This window comes from Rana temporaria, chromosome 1 (genome assembly GCF_905171775.1).
Source record: "Rana temporaria chromosome 1, aRanTem1.1, whole genome shotgun sequence".
Taxonomy (NCBI): domain Eukaryota; kingdom Metazoa; phylum Chordata; class Amphibia; order Anura; family Ranidae; genus Rana; species Rana temporaria.
In genome coordinates, this window is record NC_053489.1 from 663,880,313 (window position 1) to 663,902,850 (window position 22,538).

The 22,538-nt window shown below is 45.8% G+C and overlaps 1 protein-coding gene across 1 annotated transcript; it reads left to right on the plus strand.

Moving 5' to 3' along the window:
* The first annotated feature begins 504 nt into the window (after positions 1–504).
* LOC120925066 (sepiapterin reductase-like) lies at positions 505–15,983 on the plus strand. Its single transcript, XM_040335948.1, has 3 exons — positions 505–1,045; positions 13,155–13,445; positions 15,497–15,983. Exons 1-3 carry the CDS (start codon positions 619–621, stop codon positions 15,682–15,684), a joined length of 906 nt encoding a protein of 301 aa, XP_040191882.1. The 5' UTR covers positions 505–618; the 3' UTR covers positions 15,685–15,983.
* The last annotated feature ends 6,555 nt before the right edge of the window (positions 15,984–22,538 follow it).

Here is a 22,538-nt window from a genome sequence, read left to right on the forward strand (position 1 = left end):
ATAAAATAATGACAGCGACAATTCTGCAACTGCAAATTTCAGTGATTTTGAGTTGATTACATTATTGAATAATTTTTATTATAATTATATTATTATTTGTTATAATTATTTATAATTATTTATTATATTATAATTTATAATTTTGTTTTAAAAAAAAAAAAATCATACCCGGGATGCCTACAAGACTCTTGCTTGGTCAGATTTAAGTGAGTTATTTCTAAAAATTACAGGCCTACAGTATAAAACACCAAATTTCCTTGCAAAATAAATGTACCGCTTTTGGTACGTAATTCCAGACAGAATCATACCGCCAGGGAGGTTAAGTGATTAATCAAACGTTACTATATTAGTTTTGCTTGCATTATACAGGTTTTTGTGTGACCTTTTGCACAGAAATATACTTTATAAAAAAGGAGAGATAGCATCAGTGGGCATCTCTGCAGGACAGGGAGGAGGAGATTTGTCACGGTTCAAATAATTAACAGACTATTACTGTGACAGGAAGGAGGACGAGTATATAAATTGCCCGGGACATGCAATGAGCAGACAGGGCAGCAGAGGAAGAAGGACGAGTATATAGACAGAGCATTGTATACAAAGATCAGGCAGAGCAGGAAGATGGCAAGGCATGGCCATGTAGGTGCTCCAGTGTATAATATGAATGGTCACAATGGTAGGGAGTGTTGGGAGAAAACAAAGTTTCAGTTTGGAGATTTCACATTGGATGCCACAAATGGGCACAACAGCTGCAACCTGGGCACTGTGCTGTGTGTTATCACAGGAGCCTCCCGGGGGTTTGGCAGGAGCCTGGCATTGGAATTATGCCCCAGAGTGGTGCCAGGCTCTTCCCTTCTGCTGGTGGCCCGCACAGGGCAGGCACTGCGTGTCTTGGCTGAAGAGCTAGCATTCCAGTACCCAAAAATTGGGGTGAAATGGGTGGCAGCAGACCTGGGCTCAGCAGACGGGGTGAAGAAGACGGTGCAAGCTGCACAGGAGCTGAATGGACGGGGCACGGCACAAAGGATCCTCATTATCAATAACGCAGGTAAAGGACGCAATGTCACTTAGAGCTGCCAATATTAATATATGAATTATTATTAAAAACACATTGCTGCATATGTCTCACGGCAGGAGTCCGGCGCGGTTTTGTTCACCGGTTCAGGTGCGATTAAGGTGCAAATTTTTACTTTAAATCCCACCTGAACCGAGTTCAAAAACGCACAGGACTCTTTTTTTAAAATGGGCCAGCTCAACAGAGGGCTGCTGATTCACATGTCTTGCATATTGGATGCGTTTCAAAACACATCTTATTCTCATGTATGTGAACAAAGCCTAAAGGACAAATATTGTCATCATATCGTATTCTGATAATGGTTTCTCACTGTTTACAGACATTTAGAATTTTTTCAGGAACAGAGAAGTTTGCTTTTGTCATGGAAGGCTTAAAAGTGTATGTAAAATCAAAAATGTCTTTAGTTTGGAACATGGAATATCAATTGATCGTCCCAAAAATAAATACTTAAACTTTAGCTGCCTTTATATACTCTTTTAAAGCTTGTACTGTATGCAGGGCCGTCTTTAAGGCAGGGCAAAAGGGGAAGCTGCCCTGGACCCTGTCATTGTTGTGGGGCCCAAAGCAGCTGCCTCATACTTGCCAACTATCCCAGTTTAAAGCGGAGTTCCACCTAAAAATGGAACTTCTGCTTAATCCACTACTTCCCCCCTTACATGCCACATTTGGCATGTAATTTTTTTTGGGGGGGTAGTGGGGGAGTCAGGAGGAGTGGGACTTCCTGTCCCACTTCCTCCTTCCGCCGAGGGGCTGGTAAGGCGATTAGCTTAATCGCCTTATTGCAGCCCCTCCCTGTGGGCGAGCGCCTGTGAAGCTGAAAGCTGTCACTTCCGGGTGCCCACACTAAGAATGAAGACGCCGGCCGGCGAGGGGGGGGCGAGGAGCGGAGCCCCGGCCGGCGCGTCGCTGGAACCGTAGAGCAGGTAAGTGTCTGTTTATTAAAAGCCAGCAGCTACACTTTTTGTAGCTGCTGACTTTTAATAAACTTAAAACAGGCATGTCCAAAGTCCGGCCCCCGGGCTGAATGCGGCCCTTGTTTCGGTTTAATGTGGCCCCCCCTGGTAATTTGGATATATATATCTTTTGCGGCCCCTGGGCTACTAAAGATATATACTGTATTTATCAGCGCTACCTCAGAGGGGACAGGGAGGGGACATAACAAGCGCTTACTCAGTGGCATTTGTACTAGGAAGTACTGTCGCCTGGGCTGCCATTGGACGACTGTTCTGTCTATCATAGAAGGCAGGACTTGGTATTAAAGAGGCCGCCAAGAAAACAGAATATTCTCCTGCATGTAATCTGTTAGCGCTCGTCCCGTCCCCTCCCTGTCCCCTCCGAGGCTGCAAATGGGCATGGATCAGGCTGCATTCATGGCAATGGGGAGGCTGCATTCATGGCAATGGGGAGGCTGCATTCATGGTCACTGACCCTTATTTTGCTTCACAGTTCTTTATTTAAAATTGTTTTTTTTCCCCCTGAAACTTCCCTCTTAAAGTGTTATACGCCGATAAATAAGGTATACATAAAATAACACTCTGAGCTCATCAGTGTTGAGTGGCGCTCAGGGATTCATTGGGGCCACAAAAGATATATATCTATATAGATATCTATAGATATATAGATAGATACAAATAACACGCCCAAGCTCAACTCTTCCCCACACCCACACACAGCCACAAAGGCAAGAGAATTCTTGTTGGGCCGTGAATTAGTGCTCGGACAAACACACTCAGACCAAATTTTAATGGTTCAAAGAATGTCAGGCAAAAATGGTCGGCCCTCAGGCATGTTCACTTCATCAAATCTGGCCCTCTTTGAAAAAAGTTTGAACACCCCTGACTTAAAAAAAGGCTGGAACACCCCTTTAAATCCCTTTGTCCCTTGAAGTTTTAGTCCTGTGCTGTGTCCTGATATCTCAGTGTGAAGTGCTGCTACTAATGCTACTAATGCTGCCCAGCTCTGCCCTATTGTTGTGGACAGATGACTCACCTGCAGACCCTGTGTTTACATGTAAATAACCGTCATTCATATGTAAATAAGGGGAGCATTTATATGTAAATAGCTGAGGTCGGCTCAGCAACCAATCAGTGAGCAGTATTACTGTACAGTAATCTCTAGCAACCAGACAACAAGAAGAAATCATGTGCTGTAACCTCTAGCAACAAATCAGTGAGCCGTAATGTGGGCTGTAACCTCTAGCAACCAGTCAGTAAGAGGTAATGATATGCTGTAACCTCTGGCAACCAATCGCAATGCCTGATCTGATACAGTAAACTGATTTTAAGTCTAGTTGATATTTATTGTATGTCTCAGAGCAGGTAGAGAGCAAAATTGCATGTGGGGGGGGGCATGATTTTTTTTGCCCAGGGTCCAATCAACATTAAAGACGGCCCTGAATGTATGAATGTTTAAAGGGGAGTTCCAGCCATTTGTATGTTTATTAAAAGTCAGCAGCAACATAAAGTGTAGCTGCTGGCTTTTAATAAACAGACACTTACCTGCTCCAGCGCTCCAGCGACGCGCCGGCCGGGGCTCCGCTCCTCTCCCCCCCTCCCCGGCCGGCGTCTTCATTCTCAGTGTGGGCACCCGGCCGTGACAGCTTTCGGCTTCACGGCCGGGCACCCACTGCGCATGCGCGGGCGGCACTGTGCATGCGCGAGCGGCGCAGCCCGGCGCCGCGCCGTGTAATTGGCCAGGAAATCGCCTAGGACCTGTGACGTGTCCTAGGCGATCGCCTACAGCAGCCCCTTCCTAAAGGCGATTAAGCTTAGTCGCCTACAGGAAGGAGGAAGTGGGACAGGAAGTCCCACTCTTCCTGAAGCCCCCACTCCCCCCCCCAAAAAATTACATGCCAAATGTGGCATGTAAGGGGGAGAGGAGTGGGTTAAGAGGAAGTTCCAAATTTGGGTGGAACTCCTCTTTAACTACTCTGTAGCTGTCTGTGGTTTATAGATGTATTGACTTGTGTTGGTCACATTAGATCCAGTCCAACCATAAACACTGAATGGTCTTTCTGTAATCCAATATATCCTGTAGGTCCTCAAAGGCTACAGAAGATATCAATAGCATCTGATATTGTCTAACCCATACTTTGTATTAGACATGTGCACAACAAAAATTTTCGTATTTTTTTGTACCGTTTTCGTCTCGTTACGTAGATTCTTAAAGATTCGTAATTTCGTAAGACTCAAGTTTTCCTATTCGGACCCGTTCGTATTTCGTAAGACGCAAGTTTTCCTATTCGGACCCGTTCGTATTTTCGTAAGACGCAAGTTTTCCTATTCGGACCCGTTCGTATTTCGTAAGACTCAAGTTTTCCTATTCGGACCCGTTCGTATTTTCGTAAGACGCAAGTTTTCCTATTCGGACCCGTTCGTATTTTCGTAACAGTTTTATTTTCGTTTATACTGAATGATTCGTAATTCTGTCTAATTTATTTTTGTTGATTCGAAATTCGTAATTTTGTTAGATAATAATTTTCGTTTAATGGATTCGTAATTTTGTACTTTCATAAATACATCGCAACACGCGGCTAATCCAAATTAAGATATACTTTCTCTTAAGCCCTGTACACATGGTCGGACTTTTTGCCAACAAAGGTCAAAATTTGCGTGTGTACGAGGCTTTACACTGTACAATGTGACTCATCACAAAAGAGATAAGCTGATTGGCTAAGATATTAAGTAAGTTACATCACTCACTAACTACACTGCCCAGTGCCCATTCAAAAGAACGATACAAGTACACAAATTTACGAATAGACAAAGAAACGGATTTACAAAGCACACAAATGAAAATACGAACATACGAATGAAAATACGAACAGACAAAGGATTTAAAATACGGAATGCAAATCGTTCGTTATAGATGTCATTTTCGTTCTTTTGCTTTTTCGGTGTTTCGTATTTTAGTAAGATTGCCCAATCATACGTTCGTATTTTCGCTTGTTCGTTATTTTGCTTATTCGTAATTCCGTAATTTTCGTATTTTGGTTCTTTCAGCTTTTCGGATGTTCGAATTGATCCGAATGTACGAATATTAACAAAATCCATTCATTACGAACGGAAACGCACATGTCTAATACTTTGTATCCAATGATATCAGTGTCCAAGAAGTACCCAACTGTAATGTACAGGTAGTAATGGGTTTTTGGTATGATAATTTAGGGTCACTCATTTAAATAGTAGGAAAAGTGAGGAAAAGTGAGTCTTACCCATGCTCCTTAAGAGTCCGGACGCAGGCAGGGATGGACTGGCCATTGGGACTACAGGGAGTTTTCCAGTGGGCTGATGGCTCAGTGGGCCGGCTTCAGTGACAGCGGACCGCTGCCCCCCTCCGCTCCTCTGTCTCTCCCTTCCTGCAGCGCTTACCTGGGGGGAACAGAGAAGCATGAGGGAGGGGACAGATAGCTGACTCAACAGCTATGGCCTGGGAGTTTCTCACTTCTGCCTAATCTTGTCCCATAAGGGGGGGCACCGAACTGATTCTTTCCCCCGAGTGAAATAATGTCTAGCTTCCCCACTGGTACTGCCTATAAGAGTACCAGTATCTAATAAAGTAGAATGGCTAGTGAAGGGGGAGAGGGGGCTTGGGTGACCGGGGGGGGGGGGGGGTGCAGGAGTTGTCTGGCCGCCATGGGAGAGACCTGTCAAAGTGGGCCAGTCTGGATGAAGTCCAGGGCCAAATTTTTGTCCTAGTCCAGCCTTGTTACAGCAGCTCCAATAATTGGTAATTGGTAATTCCCTGTAGGAAAGACAGCCCTGGTCGGGCATTTTCACTAGAATGATGTAACCAAAATGATACAGTGCTGGTGAGAGCAGCCTCTCTGGCTGTAGAACACGGGACAATGTCTCTTCCATCAGAACAACTCGCCCATCTCACCATGGTCACAGACCAGCTGAATCATATCTCACTCTCATGTCGCGTACAAAACGTTCTCTACGTGATTCTTGTCAAGCCTGCCTTGCATACACACGATCGTGATAAAAAATGCTCGAGCAAAGCGCGGTGACGTACAACAAATACGACGGAACTATAAAGGGGAAGTTTCATTTGAATGGCGCCACACTTTGGGCTGATTATGCAAATTTCCCTTCTCATAACTTGCTTCTGAGCATGCACGTTTTTTCCCCCCGTCGCTAAAGCCTACACACGACCGCTTTTCACGACGTGAAAAACGACGAGAAAAAATAGAGCATGTTCTAAATTTTTAATGGCCATTTTTCTCATCGAGCCTACACACGATCGTTTTTAACCACTTCAATTCCGCACATAGTCATATGACGTCCACAGATGGGATCTCCCATCCCGGGTGGACGTCATATGACGTCCTGGACTTTGTGCGGTGATATCTGAATGATGCCTGCACCTAGAGGCATCATTGAATGAATGAATGAATGAGAAACTTATATAGCGCGACACATGCGAACTTAATCGCCTCTGGGAGCTTGATGTACCAGACTCTTTTGATATCAAAAGAGATGAGTTTTGATCTTTTTCCTGAAGGCTAAGTGGTTCTCCTCCAACCGAATGCTGGTTGGTAAAGCGTTCCATAGTCTGGGACCTTGGACCGCGAATCTTCTATCTCCTTTGGTTTTGTAGTTGGCTTTCGGTATCTGAAGAAGATTTTGATTGGTGGATCGCAGAACGCGATTGGGATTATGGGCTTTTATTTTTTTGCATAGATAATGGGGAGCATTTCCATGAATACATCTATGGGTTAGACAGAGTGCTTTAAAAGCAATTCTGTCTTTTACTGGTAACCAGTGAAGGGTTCTCAGTGAAGGTGAGATTGATTCCCAGGGCTTTTTCCCAGTCACTAGTCTGGCGGCCGTATTTTGAACGACTTGCAGACGAGCGATTTGGTACTTTGGGAGTCCGAGGTAAAGGGCATTTGCATAGTCCAGTCTAGAGTTCACAATTGATCCCACAACGACCGCTATGTCTTCATTGGGAATAAAAGGAGTCAGTCTGCGTAGTAGGCGCAGCAGATGGTGAGAACCGTTGACTACCGACCCTATTTGTGCGTCCATTGTCATGTCGGAGTCGAAGATGACCCCGAGACTTTTGACTTTGGCGCTAGGGGTGATGATTTTGCCCAGAATGGGCGGGGGGGTCCAAGTTGTTGTAGGTTGATTCCTCCGTTTGGCGTGAAACAGGAGAAGTTCTGTTTTCGCTCCGTTGAGTTTAAGGTAACTCTTAGTCATCCAGTTCTCTATCAAAGAGAGGCATGTCTCTAGATTGAGGTGGTGATCCTTTCTATTGCAAATGCGGAAATACAGTTGCGCGTCATCTGCATATGAGTGATAAAGCATTTTTTGGCTGCTGATGATTTCAAAAAGAGGACGAAGATAGATGTTGAATAACACCGGCGACAGAGGCGATCCTTGAGGGACTCTGCATGAAACTGTGCGTTTCTCAGAAGTGAAGGGTCCTAACTTCACTGTTTGAGATCGGTTTTCCAAAAAAGAGGAGAACCAAGATAAATCGCCTTCTGCAACTCTGGCTACTTCAGTTAGCCGTGACAATAATAGTTTGTGGTCTACTGTGTCAAAAGCTGCGCTTAGGTCCAACAGAACCAGAAGACAAGATTCTCCTTTGTCTGCGGCCTCGAGAGCGTCGTCCCATATTTTAAGCAATGCTGTTTCCGTCCAGTGTCCTGGTCGGAAACCTGATTGAAATGGATCAAGTAGGTTGTGGGTATCTAGATGCTGTTGCAGCTGTTGTACCACTACTTTTTCCATTATCTTTGAGAGTACATTTAGGCATGTTATGGGACGGCGGTGGAGAGGGTCCTTGGGGTCTAGTGTGGGTTTCTTCAAGATGGGTTTGATTATGTCATATCATTCAGATATCATTGTGTTTTGGCGGCGATCCTGCGCACCATAAGAATGATCATAGCGACGGGTCCCCCGCTTGATTGTTCTTATAGGCGGTGGGAGGGGACATCCCCCCCTCCCGCCGCCATATGGTGCTTCTCCGGGCTCTCCCGTGCCATCGGGGGCCCGGAGAAAGGATCGCCCTGCGCCGGATGGGAAGCATAGATGGTCACCAGTCATCTCTATGACCGTCAGAGGCCCCGGCGCGATGTGATGACGTCACGCCCAGGTACCTGGAAGTAAATAAAGCCGCAATTGCGGCTAGTAAGCATGAGATCAGTGTTCCAGCCTGGAGGAGAGATGTGGGGTCTTATTGACCCCGCATCTCTCCTTAAAGAGGACCTGTCACACACATTTCCTATTATAAGAGATGTTTACATTCCTTGTAATAGGAATAAAAGTGATAAAAAAAAATGTAAAAAAAGTGTAAAAAATAAATAAATAAGTAAAAAAAAAAAAAAAAAAAAGATTTTTTTTTTAAATGCCCCTGTCCCCGGTAGCTCACGCTCAGAAGCGAACGCACACGTAAGTCCCGCCCACGTATGTAAACGTCGTTCAAACTACATATGTGAGGTATCGCTGCATGCATTAGAGTGTGTGCAACAATTCTAGCACTAGAATGTGCGGAATTTTAAAGCATGACATGTTAGCTATCTATGTACACGGCATAACATCATCTTTCATATTTTACAAAAAAATTGGGCTAACTTTACTGTTTTGTTATTTTTTAATTCTTGAAACCATTTTTTTTCCAAAAAAAAGGCGTTTGAAAAATGATTGCGCAAATAGACAGCCTAACAAGGAACTCTACGAAGAAAACGATGTGTTTCGCCCGTCGAGTTCCTCGGTCGTGTGTACGAGGCTTTAGTTGGTAATATTACAAACTTGGGAAGCATACATTCCTCTTGGAGTTCAGGAATAATGCCTAGTACACACGGTCGGTTTTCCCAACGGTCAAAAGACCGTCGGGAAAACCAGGAACCGGCTCGGTCCCTTTTCCCCTGTACACATGGCCGGTTTTCCCGACAGGGTAAACCGGCCGTGTGTATGCTCCCTCGCAGTGTTTCCCCGTAGAAAAAATGCAGAAAAAAAATGCTGCGATCCGCAGTGAGAAAAAAAAGAACACGTTCTAATTTTTTAAACCGCAGTTTTCCTGTCGGGAAAACTGCTAAGGAGCATACGCACGTCCGGTTTTCCCAGCCAAAAGAAAACACAGCAGTTTTCCCGACGGGAAAAACGATTGTGTGTACTAGACATAAGATCTCCTACAGCTGGACCCTGAGCGTGGCAAATCAGGCAGACGGTACTGCAAGAAAAGACAGTGTCTCGTGTTCCGCTCTCACAAGCGATTCATCATCTTACCCAATGTTGGTCACGGCTTTTTTGTGATTTTGTTTTCCTTCCTGACATTAGAAGGGAATTATTGGCACATCTACAATACAATTTTGGTACCCCGTTAAGATAGACTACAATTTCCTTGACTGTGGTGATTTTATGTACTTTACACAAATTATGTTCCTTGCTGTTATCTCTTTCTTCTTAAAAACCTTAACAAGAATAAAATAAAATAAAAAATCAGAAAATCGGATGAGTTATGGATGAGTTATTACAAATCAAAGTGTAGTGCAAAAAAAACCGAAAGCATTAATGTGACACTCATGGCCAACATCCAAATTATGTAAATTCTAGTGGCGGCTGGTGGTCCAATTTTTTTTGGGGGCGCAAACAAACAAAAAAAAAACCCATCAATTGCAGTCTTACTGTGCCCATCAATTGTCGCCACTGTGCCATCAATTGTTGCCACTGTGCCATCAATTGTTGCCACTGTGCCATCAATTGTCGCCACTGTGCCATCAATTGTCGCCACTGTGCCATCAATTGTCGCCACTGTGCCATCAATTGTCGCCACTGTGCCATCAATTGTCTCCACTGTGCCATCAATTGTCTCCACTGTGCCATCAATTGTCACCACTGTGCCATCAATTGTCGCCACTGTGCCATCAAACGCAGCCACTGTGCCATCAATTGTCGCCACTGTGCCATCAAACGCACTCACTGTGCCATCAAACGCAGCCACTGTGCCCATAAATTGTTGCCACTGTGCCATCAAACACAGCCACTGTGCCATCAAACGCAGCCATTGTGCCATTAATTGTAACCACTGTGCCATCAATTGTCACCACTGAGCCATCAAACGCAGCCACTGTGCCATCAATTGTCGCCACTGTGCCACCAAACGCAGCCACTGTGCCATCAATTGTCGCCACTGTGCCACCAAACGCAGCCACTGTGCCATCAATTGTCGCCACTGTGCCATCAATTGTCGCCACTGTGCCAATCAATTGCCGGCAGTTTGCCCCATAAAATGCCACAAGTTTCCCCCCGTAAAATGCTGTCAGATTGCCCCATAAAATATCGCCAGTTTGCCCCCCGCCCGGCACTTACCTTTCTTGAGCCAGCCATCCTCCTCCACAATCCCTCAATGTCATCTCCCGCCCTCGATGTCACTTTAGCCAATCAGGTAACCAGACCTGGTGAACCTGATTGGCTGAGACGCGTGTCAGTGTTAACCAGGGAACGCACACCCTGTGCGTCCTCTGGTTAACCATTTGGAAGCCGATTAGAGCCCACAGGCTTCCAAAACACACCCACCACTGTAATTCAGATGGCCGGCGCTCAACAGGGGGCCGCAACCTGAATAGTGGGCGGCAGCGGCGACAATACATATATTAATGCATTGCATGAATCTATGTATTGTTGAGTGACGGTGCAGGAGAGAGGGGGCGGCGCTCCTGCGCCCACTATGGACGCATCGCCACTGGTAAATTCAGAAGAAGAAAAAAGAGGGAGACATTTTTGACTTTATAGGCCAGACACGGAGTATAGAAATCATTCAAAAATCATAGAATTTTATTACGTTGCAAAGTATGTATGCATCTTTGTAATTAAAGTGTGGTGAGTAACTCTGCGCTGCTATAAAAAAATGTGTGAAGCTGCTGAACACGGCTAATTGAAAAAAAGCGGACAATAGACAAATATGGGTGGAAGTGCAGAGCTTGAAATACAGTGTATAATAAAATACCAGTATGAAATTAGCATAAATAAATAAATATACTATTATATTAAGGTAAAACGTGAATGGTGTCCAATGAAAGCACACAAAATAAAAACAATTGTCCAAAAAATGACACAGTGTAACAAAATGTTCATATATAGCTATAGGAAACAAAACATCCACCGTGTGTCACAGATGAGTGATAATTGGAACATTGAAGTGATGAAAAAATCTGATGAGAAGTGACTTCTTAAAGGGGTAGTTCACCCTAAAAACTACTTTTTCTTATTCCACTGCCCCCCCACATTACAATACGATTAAGGCTCTTATTATTTTTTTCATGCTGTACATACCTTAGTACAGCATATTCACCCGTGCATCCGGGTTGCGAGTCCCGCGGGAGTGGGCGTTCCTCACATGCTGGTGATTGACGTTTTGTCCAAAAACGAGCCCCCCCCCGTCGCGTAAGCCGCGTCACGGTTGGCGAAAGGAGCCGAACGGCGAGTCGGCGCTATACTGCGCATGCGCATCGCCGTTCGGCTCCTTTCGCCAATCGTGACGCGGCTTACGCGACGGGGGGGAGCTCGTTTTTGGGCAAAACATCAATCACACACATGTTAGTGGGACTCGCAACCCGGATGCACGGGTGAATATGCTGTACTTAGGTATGTACAGCATGAAAAAAATAATAAGAGCCTTAATCGTATTGTAATGTGGGGGGGGCAGTGGTATAAGAAAAAGTAGTTTTTAGGGTGAACCACCCCTTTAAGTGTAGTAAAATAACCCTCCACCGATATAGATGTAGGCTTACCAGAATTCATGGAAACATATATTTCATGAGTCAATTAGGCTTAATGGTCAATGTAAACTCCAAAGGGATCTCATCAAGAACAGGGAATCCACCGATAAATCTTGCAACAAAGATGTACTCGCCCGTATAGTAGGTAGGCACTAACTTATGTGACATACGTTTAGCCCTCAGGTATATGTTCAGACAAAAAGGATATGGAGAAGAAGAGAAGAGGCGACATAGTGTAATAACGTAAAAAAATATTAAAATTTAATGGACAATTGCACTTACATCAGCAATGAAGGTACAGCGCATGTATGGTAGTATCTAAAGATGTGGCGGCAATGGAGTCTTCCCGACACGTTTCGTGTAATCACACTCCAGCTGATCCAGAGGAAGGCAAAAAAAACAGCAGAGCATGATGCAATTTGCTACAGTAGGGGAAAAAATTCCTTCCTGATCCCCCAAGAGGCAATCGGATTTTCCCCGGATCAGCTTTAGCTATAAATGTCAGTACTCAGTTATTTTATGTACATTTAGGAAAGTATCCAGGCCTTTCTTAAAGAAATCTACTGATCTGGCCAGAACCACCTCTGGAGGGAGTCTATTCCACATTTTCACAGCTCTTACTGTGAAAAAACCTTTCCGTATTTGGAGATAAAATCTTTTTTCCTCTAGACGTAAAGAGTGCCCCCTTGTCCTCAGTGTTGACCGTAAAGTGAATAACTCAACACCAAGTTCACTATATGGACCCCTTATATATTTGTACATGATGATCATATCCCCCCCTTATTCTCCTCTTCTCAAGAGATAATACATTCAGTTCCTCTAATCTCTCCTCATAGCTGAGCTCCTCCATGCCTCTTATCAGTTTGGTTGCCCTTCTCTGCACTTTCTCCAGTTCTCCGATATCCTTTTTGAGAACTGGGGCCCAAAACTGAACTGCATATTCCAGATGAGGTCTTACTAATGATTTGTACAGGGGCAAAATGATATCTCTGTCTCTGGAGTCCATACCTCTCTTATACAAGAAAGGACTTTGCTCGCTTTGGAAACTCCAGTATGGCATTAACTCTTAACCCTTTAAGCCCCTCCCACTGTTAGCTGAATTTACCCATACCCAACACACTTGGTGTGGCGCACAATGCATGCCGCTATTATCTCCACCCCTTGCTTTGCCCCTGTCCCACCCTCAATAAAAGTGGCCACGATCTGTAGGGTGTCCCTGGATTTTGTTTTGATAATCTGGTCACCTTAATGTACAGATATGGAAGTTTGTGCTGAACACGATTGGCTGTCATTTTCAGGAAACTTTAAAGAATATTATTGATCACAGGTCTGTGTCTTCTATCTGCGCAGGGTCCATGGGTGATATTACCAAATCTTTTCTGGACTTCACGGACCCCCTAGAGGTGGACAGATATTTCTCCTTCAACGTGTCATCGGCGCTGTGTCTGACCTCCTCCCTGCTGAAGGTTTTCCAGGGACGTCCTGGGCTGCAGCGGCTGGTGGTCAATATCACATCTCTGGCTGCCCTGCAACCATTCAAGTCCTGGACGCTGTACTGCGCCGGAAAGGCGGCCCGGGATATGATGTTCAAGGTGCTGGCCGAGGAGGAGAAGGATGTCTGCGTACTGAACTACGCACCAGGTAACTCCTCACTTTCTGTAAAATTCAATGTGCTAAACATTTACCGCAAAATAAAATAAAGATCAACAGAGATAGTACAGGGACCACCTCCATGTACAAGGCTAACATGGGCGTCCGCTGAAATTTTTTCAGGGGGGGGCGCTTCCGCAGCGGCAATACACAGTCGCATTTAACCCTTTCTTCAAACGCTAGCAGGGGTTGAAAGCACCCTGCTAGCGGCCAAATAGCTCAGCTAAAACGATGGTAAAGCGGCGCTTTACCGATAACACAGCCAGCTGGCAGTGTGAAATAGCTCTTGAGATAATTCAGCTTCACTCCATGCCCATATAAATATAGTCTAGAGAATGTACAGACCCCCCTTCAGCACAGATAGACCCCCCCTTCAGCACAGACCCCTCTATTCAGCACAGACCCCCTATTCTGCACAGACCCCTCCATTCAGCACAATTGGACCCCTGCTTCAGTACAGCCCCCCCATTCTGCACAGACCCCCCCCCCTTCAGCACAGATGACCCCCATTCAGCACAAACCCCCCCCTTCAGCACAGATGGACCCCCCCCCCCCCATCCCATTCAGTACCTCAGATCAGCCATCAGCACGGCATGGGCACAGCAGGTTCCCTGTGTACACAAACACTGGAGGGGGAGGTGGCTTCACTCTGCTCGCTGTGTCTGTGTGACATCCGGCCCGGGACTGCTCAGACAGCCCACAGCGGCGAGACTCTTCAACACCTTCTCGATTTTCCAGGGGGGGTCAATTGCCCCCCCCTTGCCCTATGGAGCGGACACCCATGAAGGCTAATCCTTTATCCTCAGTGTAAATGCTGAAGCATTGCCACACAGTAATAATGTGAAGGCCCCTTATTGATACAGGAAGAAAGCACCATATGGTATGTCCTGTATATCTTCCTATGAATGCATAGCTCTAAAGCAGGGGTCTCCAAACTTTCTAAACAAAGGGCCAGTTTACTGTCCTTTAGGCTTTGGGGGGGCCAAAAAGACAGTAGGAGTAGGAAATGCCCAGTCATCAATGGTTTTGCAGGGAGGAATAGTGCCACATTGTTGGTATCAGTGGCAGGAATAATGCCCCATTGTTGGTGTCAATGGAGGGAATGGTGCCCCATCATTGGTATCAGTGGGAGGAATAGTGCCCAAAGGGCCAGATAAAGGCAAGCAAAGGGCCATATCCAGCCACAGTTTGGAAACCATTCCAAAGCTAAAGGCTAAAGCTAAAGGCTTTTGGATTGATTAACCACTTCCCGCCCGGCCTATACCAAAATGACGACCGGGCGGTGGTTCAGTTATCCTGACTGGACTTCATATGACGTCCAGCAGGGTAACAGCCACTGCTTACCCGTAGGGGCACACATCGCGGCGATCAGTGGTGCGGTGTGTCAGTCCGACGGAGGCTCTTTACCACGTGATCAGCTGTGTCCAATCACGGCTGATCACGATGTAAACAGGAAGAGCCATTGATCAGCTTTTTCTCACTCACATCTGACAGGCAGGGGGGTCTGTGCTGATTGTTTATCAGCGCAGCCCCCCCCTTGAATGCCCACCCAGGACCACCAGCATGCCGCCAGGACCACCAGAGATGGCCATCCACACTGGACCACCAGGTATGCCCCCCTAGACCACCAGGGAAATGCCAATCTGAGCCAAGGCAGCTGCCAATCAATGCCCAGGCATCTGCCAATCAGTGCCCACCCACAATGCCTACCAGTGCCACCAGGGATGCATATCAGTGCCACATATCAGTGCCCATCAGTGCCATTTATCAATGCCCATCAGTGCCATTTATCAATGCCCAGCAGTGCCGCCTATCAGTGCCACCCATAAGTACCCATCATTGCAGCCTTTCAGTGCCCTTCAGTGCCACCCATGAGTGCCCATCAGAGCACTGGAGGGTTTCTGGGTATTTTTTTGTTTTTTTAAGAGATCAGACATGGGGAAATGTGTATGTATTGAAGAGATATACTGAATATGTTTGTTTGTTTTTACACACTTTTAGGTTTCTGCCCCACTTAATATGCTTCCTATTCACTCATACAGGGCCCATGAATAACGGCATGCAGGACCAGGTGCAGAGTCACACAGCGGATTCCGAGGTCCGCCATCATTTTACTGAAATGAAGAAAAGCGGAGAACTTCTTGACTGTCACGTCTCTGCAAAGAAAATGATGGACATTCTTAAGAAAGACACCTTCAAATCTGGCCAGCACGTGGATTTTTTCGATTAGTTTCAGTCCTTTGTGTAGCGCATCCCCCAAAAGAGCCGCTGGTGAATAGGGATCCCCCACCCTGCACAGCCCGACACACTGAATTTTCAAAGGCACACTTTAGACAGGAAACAGTCCAGCAACTTTTTATTTATTTTTTATTTAGGGGTTAATAAATTCGGATGGGATGATTATGGGATGCCCACTTGGCTGGAACAAACTTCTTCAGGGACACTTCAACTTTATACACAGTCTATGTACACTCTATTACTTCTTCAGGGACACTTCAACTTTATACACAGTGGGGTAGATTCAGGTAGATTTGCACAGTTTTTACGTAGGTGCAGGGCACCGTTTTTGCCCTGCGCCCCCGCAAATTATCTGCGCTACCCTTGATTCACGGAGCAGTAGCTCCGTAAATTGCGTGGGCGCTCCGGCAAAATGCCCGGCGTAAGCGCGCGCAATTTAAATGATCCCGTAGGGGGCGTGGATCATTTAAATTAGGCGCGTTCCCGCGCCGAGCGTAGTGCGCATGCTCCATCTGGAAAATTTCCCGACGTGCATTGCGGTAAATGACGTCGCGCCATTCACGATTCACTTACGCAAACGATGTAAATTTCAAATTTCACGACGCGGGAACGACGGGTATACATAGCATTGGCTGCCCCTGCTATTAGCAGGGGCAGCCTTACGCAAAAACCGACGTATGCAAACAACGTAAACTGCGTACGCAGGGCTCGCGTAGGGTTGTGAATTGGCGTTAGTATGCAATTTGCATACTATACGCTGACCACAACAGGAACGCCACCTAGCGGCCTGCGTAAGAATGCAGCCTAAGATATGACGGCATAAGGAGCCTTATGCCAGTCATTTCTTAGGCTGCAGTCGGCGTAACGAGGTTCCTGAATCAGGAGCATTCGAAACGCCGGCGCAGGTAAGCAATTGCGCTGCGTAACTATGGTTACACAGACGCAATTGCTCTTTGAATCTACCCCAGTCTATGTACACTCCTTTACTTCTTCAGGGACACTTCAACTATATACACAGTCTATGTACACTCCTTTACTTCTTCAGGGACGCTTCAACTTTATACACAGTCTATGTACACTCCTTTACTTCTTCAGGGACACTTCAACTATATACACAGTCTATGTACACTCCTTTACTTCTTCCTGCACAATCTTGCTTGCAGATCCACTGTGGTGTCACCCTAGGAAAAGTCTTTAGCAAATGCCCTTTAAAGGCAGAAACCGCAGGCCCCTATACTTAGAACTTTTTTTTTTCAAATCTTTTATTTATATAAAAAGAGCAAAGAAACACGAGACACATCGTCTTCCAATAATATAAAATACAACACGGTGGTGTGACATAAGGTTAACTACATGTCATGGCATAGAAATGTAATCCAATTACAGAGAGGAAACATGGTATGTCAGCTACGACAAGCACATCTAACATAGATCGTCTCCATGGAGAAGAAACCAGGAGAATGCAGTCCTATACCTCTACTTCTGGGACCATAATTATCTCCGCCACCGGGAGTGCACGTGAAACAATGGACGGTACCAATAGCACTTTTACTGCATTTCCTCCCGTGGTCACGGGTCCCAGCACCACCTATTCAGGCTCTGCCAGGCCACCTGGCTGGAGCAACCCCTTTAAATATTCCTTCTGGTTACATCCCACAGTCCTCCCAGACTGCACACTCACTAACCCACTCGGCTGACTAAATGGACGTGCTCGCTGGCTCCTGCTGTCCTCACTCTTGCTCCTGTGCCGGAGTCTGGACAGGACTCCTTCCTGTGTTGTAACAGGATCCCTCCAGCACCCAGGCTCCAAGCCCAAGGTCACCCCCCCCCCTGACTAGAGGGTTACCCTCAAGGGCCATCGACAGCCTCCTCAGCACTCCATCTCCAGCGCTTACACCCAAACTCCACTGCCCCTACTGGCCTGACCCTGAGTATTTAAGAGGGGCCTCCCCCTGCCAGCACATTTGCTGGAGATAGGCTGAGGCCCTCCTCAATACTCCAGGCAGCTCCTCCTGACCTCCCTCCTATTCTTCAGACAGCTTCTTCAAGGCTCCTGCAAGTAGGGAAGGCACCAGAGAAGCTGCCTGATGAGTCATCAGCCTCCCTGAGTCAGTCGCCCTGACCCAGACTCAACCCAGCCTGCCTCTTAGCCAGGCTTAATTTACCTACACTACAAATAACACCAGGACACTTAGCTAGAGGGTGCTACACCTGCTGAGTGCTAGTTGTGTGGTTTCTCGATCTGGTTAAAAAAATATATATATCTGTGCTTACGGTTTTTCTGTACAGTTCACAGTGTGCTAATTGCACTGGTGACTGTGCGTGCTGCTGGAGGACATATTCCTCAGTTTCTTGAGTTAATAAGGTCTTTTACACCCTATGTGAAATCCTAAACAAATATTTTGCCACTGGGCAAATAGAAGTTGTAGTAAGTCCAGAATAGGCATGTGAGATGTCATAGAAAGGTACCACTCTCAAGGTACTAGGTCCAGTTTACATATTGGCTAATGCTGGCCTTTAGCACTGGATGATGCCTCAGCCATGCCAAGTACATTCTCTGCCCACTCCTTCTCCTGATTGTAATGGAACCTAGCCATACATGAAATCAGAGCCAAATTGTTCAATCACAAAATGGCCCCCTATGCTGATCACTTACTAAATATGCAACAATTCCATTAATACCATGTAGCGCTACCTGTGATTTTTCAGGTTATTTTCCCCAAAGTAGTGCAGAGGCAGCAAGGCACGCAAGCACAGTCCACTTACTGCGGCTTATTGATCAGTCTAGAGGTTGTATTTTTATAGCTGGATTCAGGTAGGGGCGCGCATCTTTGCGGCGGCGTAGCGTAGCGTATTTACACTACGCCGCCGTAAGTCAGAGAGGCAAGTACTGTATTCACAAAGTACTTGCCTCCTAAGTTACGGCGGCGTAGCGTGAATAGGCCGGCGTAAGCGCGTTTAATTTAAATGATGATGTGGGGGGCGTGTTTTATGCATATTAACTGTGACCCGACGTGATTGACGTTTTTTTATGAACGGCACATGCGCCTTCCGTGTACATATCCCAGTGTGCATTGCGGCAAAGTACGCTGCAAGGACGTATTGGTTTCGACGTGGACGTAAATTACGTCCAGCCCTATTCACGGACGACTTACGCGAACGACATAAAATTTTCAAATTTCGACGCGGGAACGACGGCCATACTTAATATTGGCTACGCCACCCAGGGGGCATCTTTATCTTTAGGAGGCATATCTCTTACGGAAACGGCGTATCTTTACTGCAACGGGCGTACGTACGTTCGTGAATAGGCGTATCTAGTTATTTACATATAGAGCACTAGCTAAACACAAATGGTTAGTGTATTAGAAGTTCATCTAAAGTGCAGGTCTTTATGGTTGTTCACCTGTACAAGAAAAGAGTTAGCAGAACATTTTGGCCTTTACCATCCAGGGTTGAAGCACTATCTCCTCAGAGATAACCCTCCAGAAGATTTAATAGCACTTATTTTTATTATTTTAGAGTCAATAGGCTAAACTCTTTGCCGGTATTGCCACCTAGTGGCCAGAATACTGTAACGCACCTAGAGAACTTAAAGGTAAACACGGGTCCTATTTCTAAAACATTCAAGATAGGTATGAAAATGTTTTCTTCTTTAAAACGTTGTCCTCTTCCTGGACCCTGAATGTGTTGTGTTAGATAAATATATATACATATATATACATGAACTCTTCTCAAACGCATGCTTTTGGAAATGTCTACACAAGTTGTCCTCCAATACAATGGGAACATACGTAGATATTATTGTTGTATGTTGGGAAGATGTCAGTTGGCAGTTAGATGCTTCCATTGTTTTACAGAAATTCTGGTCAGATGATCCATTCAGGTAACAAAGGTCAACAACATTAGCTCAATCTTGTGACATATATGACCTAGGGCAGTGATGGCGAACCTTGGCACCCCAGATGTTTTGGAACTACATTTCCCATGATGCTCAACTACACTGCAGAGTGCATGAGCATCATGGGAAATGTAGTTCCAAAACATCTGGGGTGCCAAGGTTTGCCATCACTGACCTAGGGCATATATGATACAGTAGTGCCATCTAGAGATCGTATTGGGAAATGTTTCACCTATAGAAAAATGATCTAAAGGCAGTAGTGGGAAAGGATACGTCCATGTGGGATTGTCTACCTAAACTTTCCAAATAAAAGCAAGCAACATGAGCTGACAAGGGGACTCTGACATAACATCAAGGAAGGTCTGTGCCAGAAGAAACTTCACCTGAGAATGGCGCTATCCATTTCTGCTAGTAACCTCTGGACCCCCAGAGTAGGTCCTGGGGGTCCAGGTTGCCTACAGAGATCATGAGTGAAGCCACTATAATCTGAGCTAAGAAACTTTAGCGTATTCTTATTGTACACAGACCATTGTTCGTGCTCATTCACCAGGAAGTTTAGGTAGCGTGTGCATGTGGTTTTATGTAAATCTGTTATTCTTGTATTGTATTTCTATAATTGTAAATAGTGTGTATGTACAGCATTTTGTTTAATAAAGCACATCATTACACTACAGAGGTTGTATTGCTTCCTTGCTTTTACTGCAAAGAACCTTAAAAGATGCGGCGGGCCCGCAACGGCCGGTAATTTAGGCCGCGGCTTTGCAGCCTTGTGAAGGCCCAAGCTGCCTTCTGTGACCTGGCGCCATCTGGTGGTGGCCGTTGGCACTACAAGTAAAACAGCAGTTGTAATGTGTGTTTTTTTACTGTTTTCACTGCCATCTCCTTCCCTCTAACTAGAACCCCCAAACATTATGTATATTATTTTATTCTAACACCCTAGAGAATAAAATGGCGATCGTTGCAATACTTTCTGTCACACCGTATTTGCGCAGCGGTCTTACAAGCGCATTTTTTGGGGCAAAAAATACACTTTTTTTTATCAAAAAAATAAGACAACAGTAAAGTTATCCCAATTTTTTTTATATTATGAAAGATAATGTTACGCCGAGTAAATTGATACTGAACATGTCACGCTTCAAAATTGCGTCCGCTCGTGGAATGCCGACAAATTTTTACCCTTTAAAATTTCCATAGGCGACGTTTAAAAAATTCTACAAGTTGCATGTTTTGAGTTACAGAGGTGGTCTAGGGCTAGAATTATTGCTCTCGCTCTAACGATCGCGGCCATATCTCACAAGTGTGGTTTGAATACCATTTACATATGCGGGCGCTACTCACGTATGTGTTCGCTTCTGCGCGCGAGCTTGGCGGGACGGGGCACGTTTTCTGGCTCCTAACTTTTTTAGCTGGCTCCTAGATTCCAAGCAAATTTGTCAACCCCTGAAATAAAGGCAACAGTAACTCAAATAACCACTTGTTACAACCAAGAAATACAGAATACCATCTCTGAATGCACAACATATCAAACCTTGAAGTAGATGTGCTACAGCAGCAGAAGACCACACCGGGTGCCACTCCTATCAGCTAAGAACAGGAGGCTACAATTCACAGAGGCTCACCAAAACTGGACAACAGAAGATTGGGAAAACGTTGCCTGGTCTGATGAGTCTTAATTTTAGCTGCAACATTCAGATGGTAGAAATTTCAATTGTATTGTGTATGGAAATTGAACTTTGGTTGAGTTCCCATACCACATTTGAGCAATGCGAGGGGTGGGAGGGGCCTTATAATTATGCAACTAACCCCATTGATATGAAGTGTGTATCCCCTTGCCGACCGCGCACTGTAGTTTTACTGTTACAGTGTGGGTCGGCTGTGCAGAATCATGTATATACTGTATACAGTACGTGATTCTGCATTTCCGGGTAGGGGGCGCACGAGTCCCCGCCCAGCTGTGCTCTGATTTGTATCAGCACATGCCGATCACCTGGTCTCGGCCAATGATTGACCGTCAACACCGCTGAATGTAAACAACACAGAGCTGTGTTCAGTGACAGGGGAATGAGCCAGAGAATGGAAAAAAATTGATCCCCAGTAAAAGCAGCACACATTAACACTGGTTAGGCACCCATTTAACCCCTTGATCGCCCCTGATGTTAACCATTTCCTGCCCAGTGTCATTAGTACAGTGACAGTGCATTTCATTAACACTGATCTCTGTATTAGTGTCACTGGTGATGTCAGTGGCAGTAAGTCAGTTCCCCCCAACGTCAGTTAATGTCAAATTTCCCACCGCACTATAGCAATCCCACTATAAGTCGCTAATCGCTGCAAATACTAGTAAACATGTAGCACCCTGTAGTTTAGTCAGGGATGCTCCTCACCAATTTACTTGCCAGGAGTAGTTATCCTGGTTGATTGTTAGGCCGCGTACAGACGAGCATACATGTACGATGAAACCGGTCCGCCGGACCGTTTTCACCGTACATGTATGCCCGGGGATTTCTGTATGGTGGCTGTACTCACCATCATACAGAAATCCGTGCGTAAACAATACGCGGGGCGTGTCCGCGCCGTCGCCGCGACGATGATGTGGCGATGTGGGCGGCCCTGCCAGTTAAATGCTTCCACGCGTGCGTCAAAGTCATTCGACGCATGCGAGGGATGGCGGGCGCTCGGACATGTACGGTAGGTCTGTACAGACGACCGAACATGTCCGAGCGGGCAGGATTCCAGCGTGCTGTTTTAAAACAAGTCCAGAAATATTTGCCCGCTGGGAAAAGGCCCGGCGGGCAAATGTTTGCTGGAATCCTGCCCGCTCGGGCCTACACACGACCGAACATGTCTGCTGAAACTGGTCCGTGGACCAGTTTCAGCAGACATGTTCGGTCGTCTGTACGGGGCCTTAGAGGTCCATTGTTTGGCCTGGTTGCACTTTTCTCTTC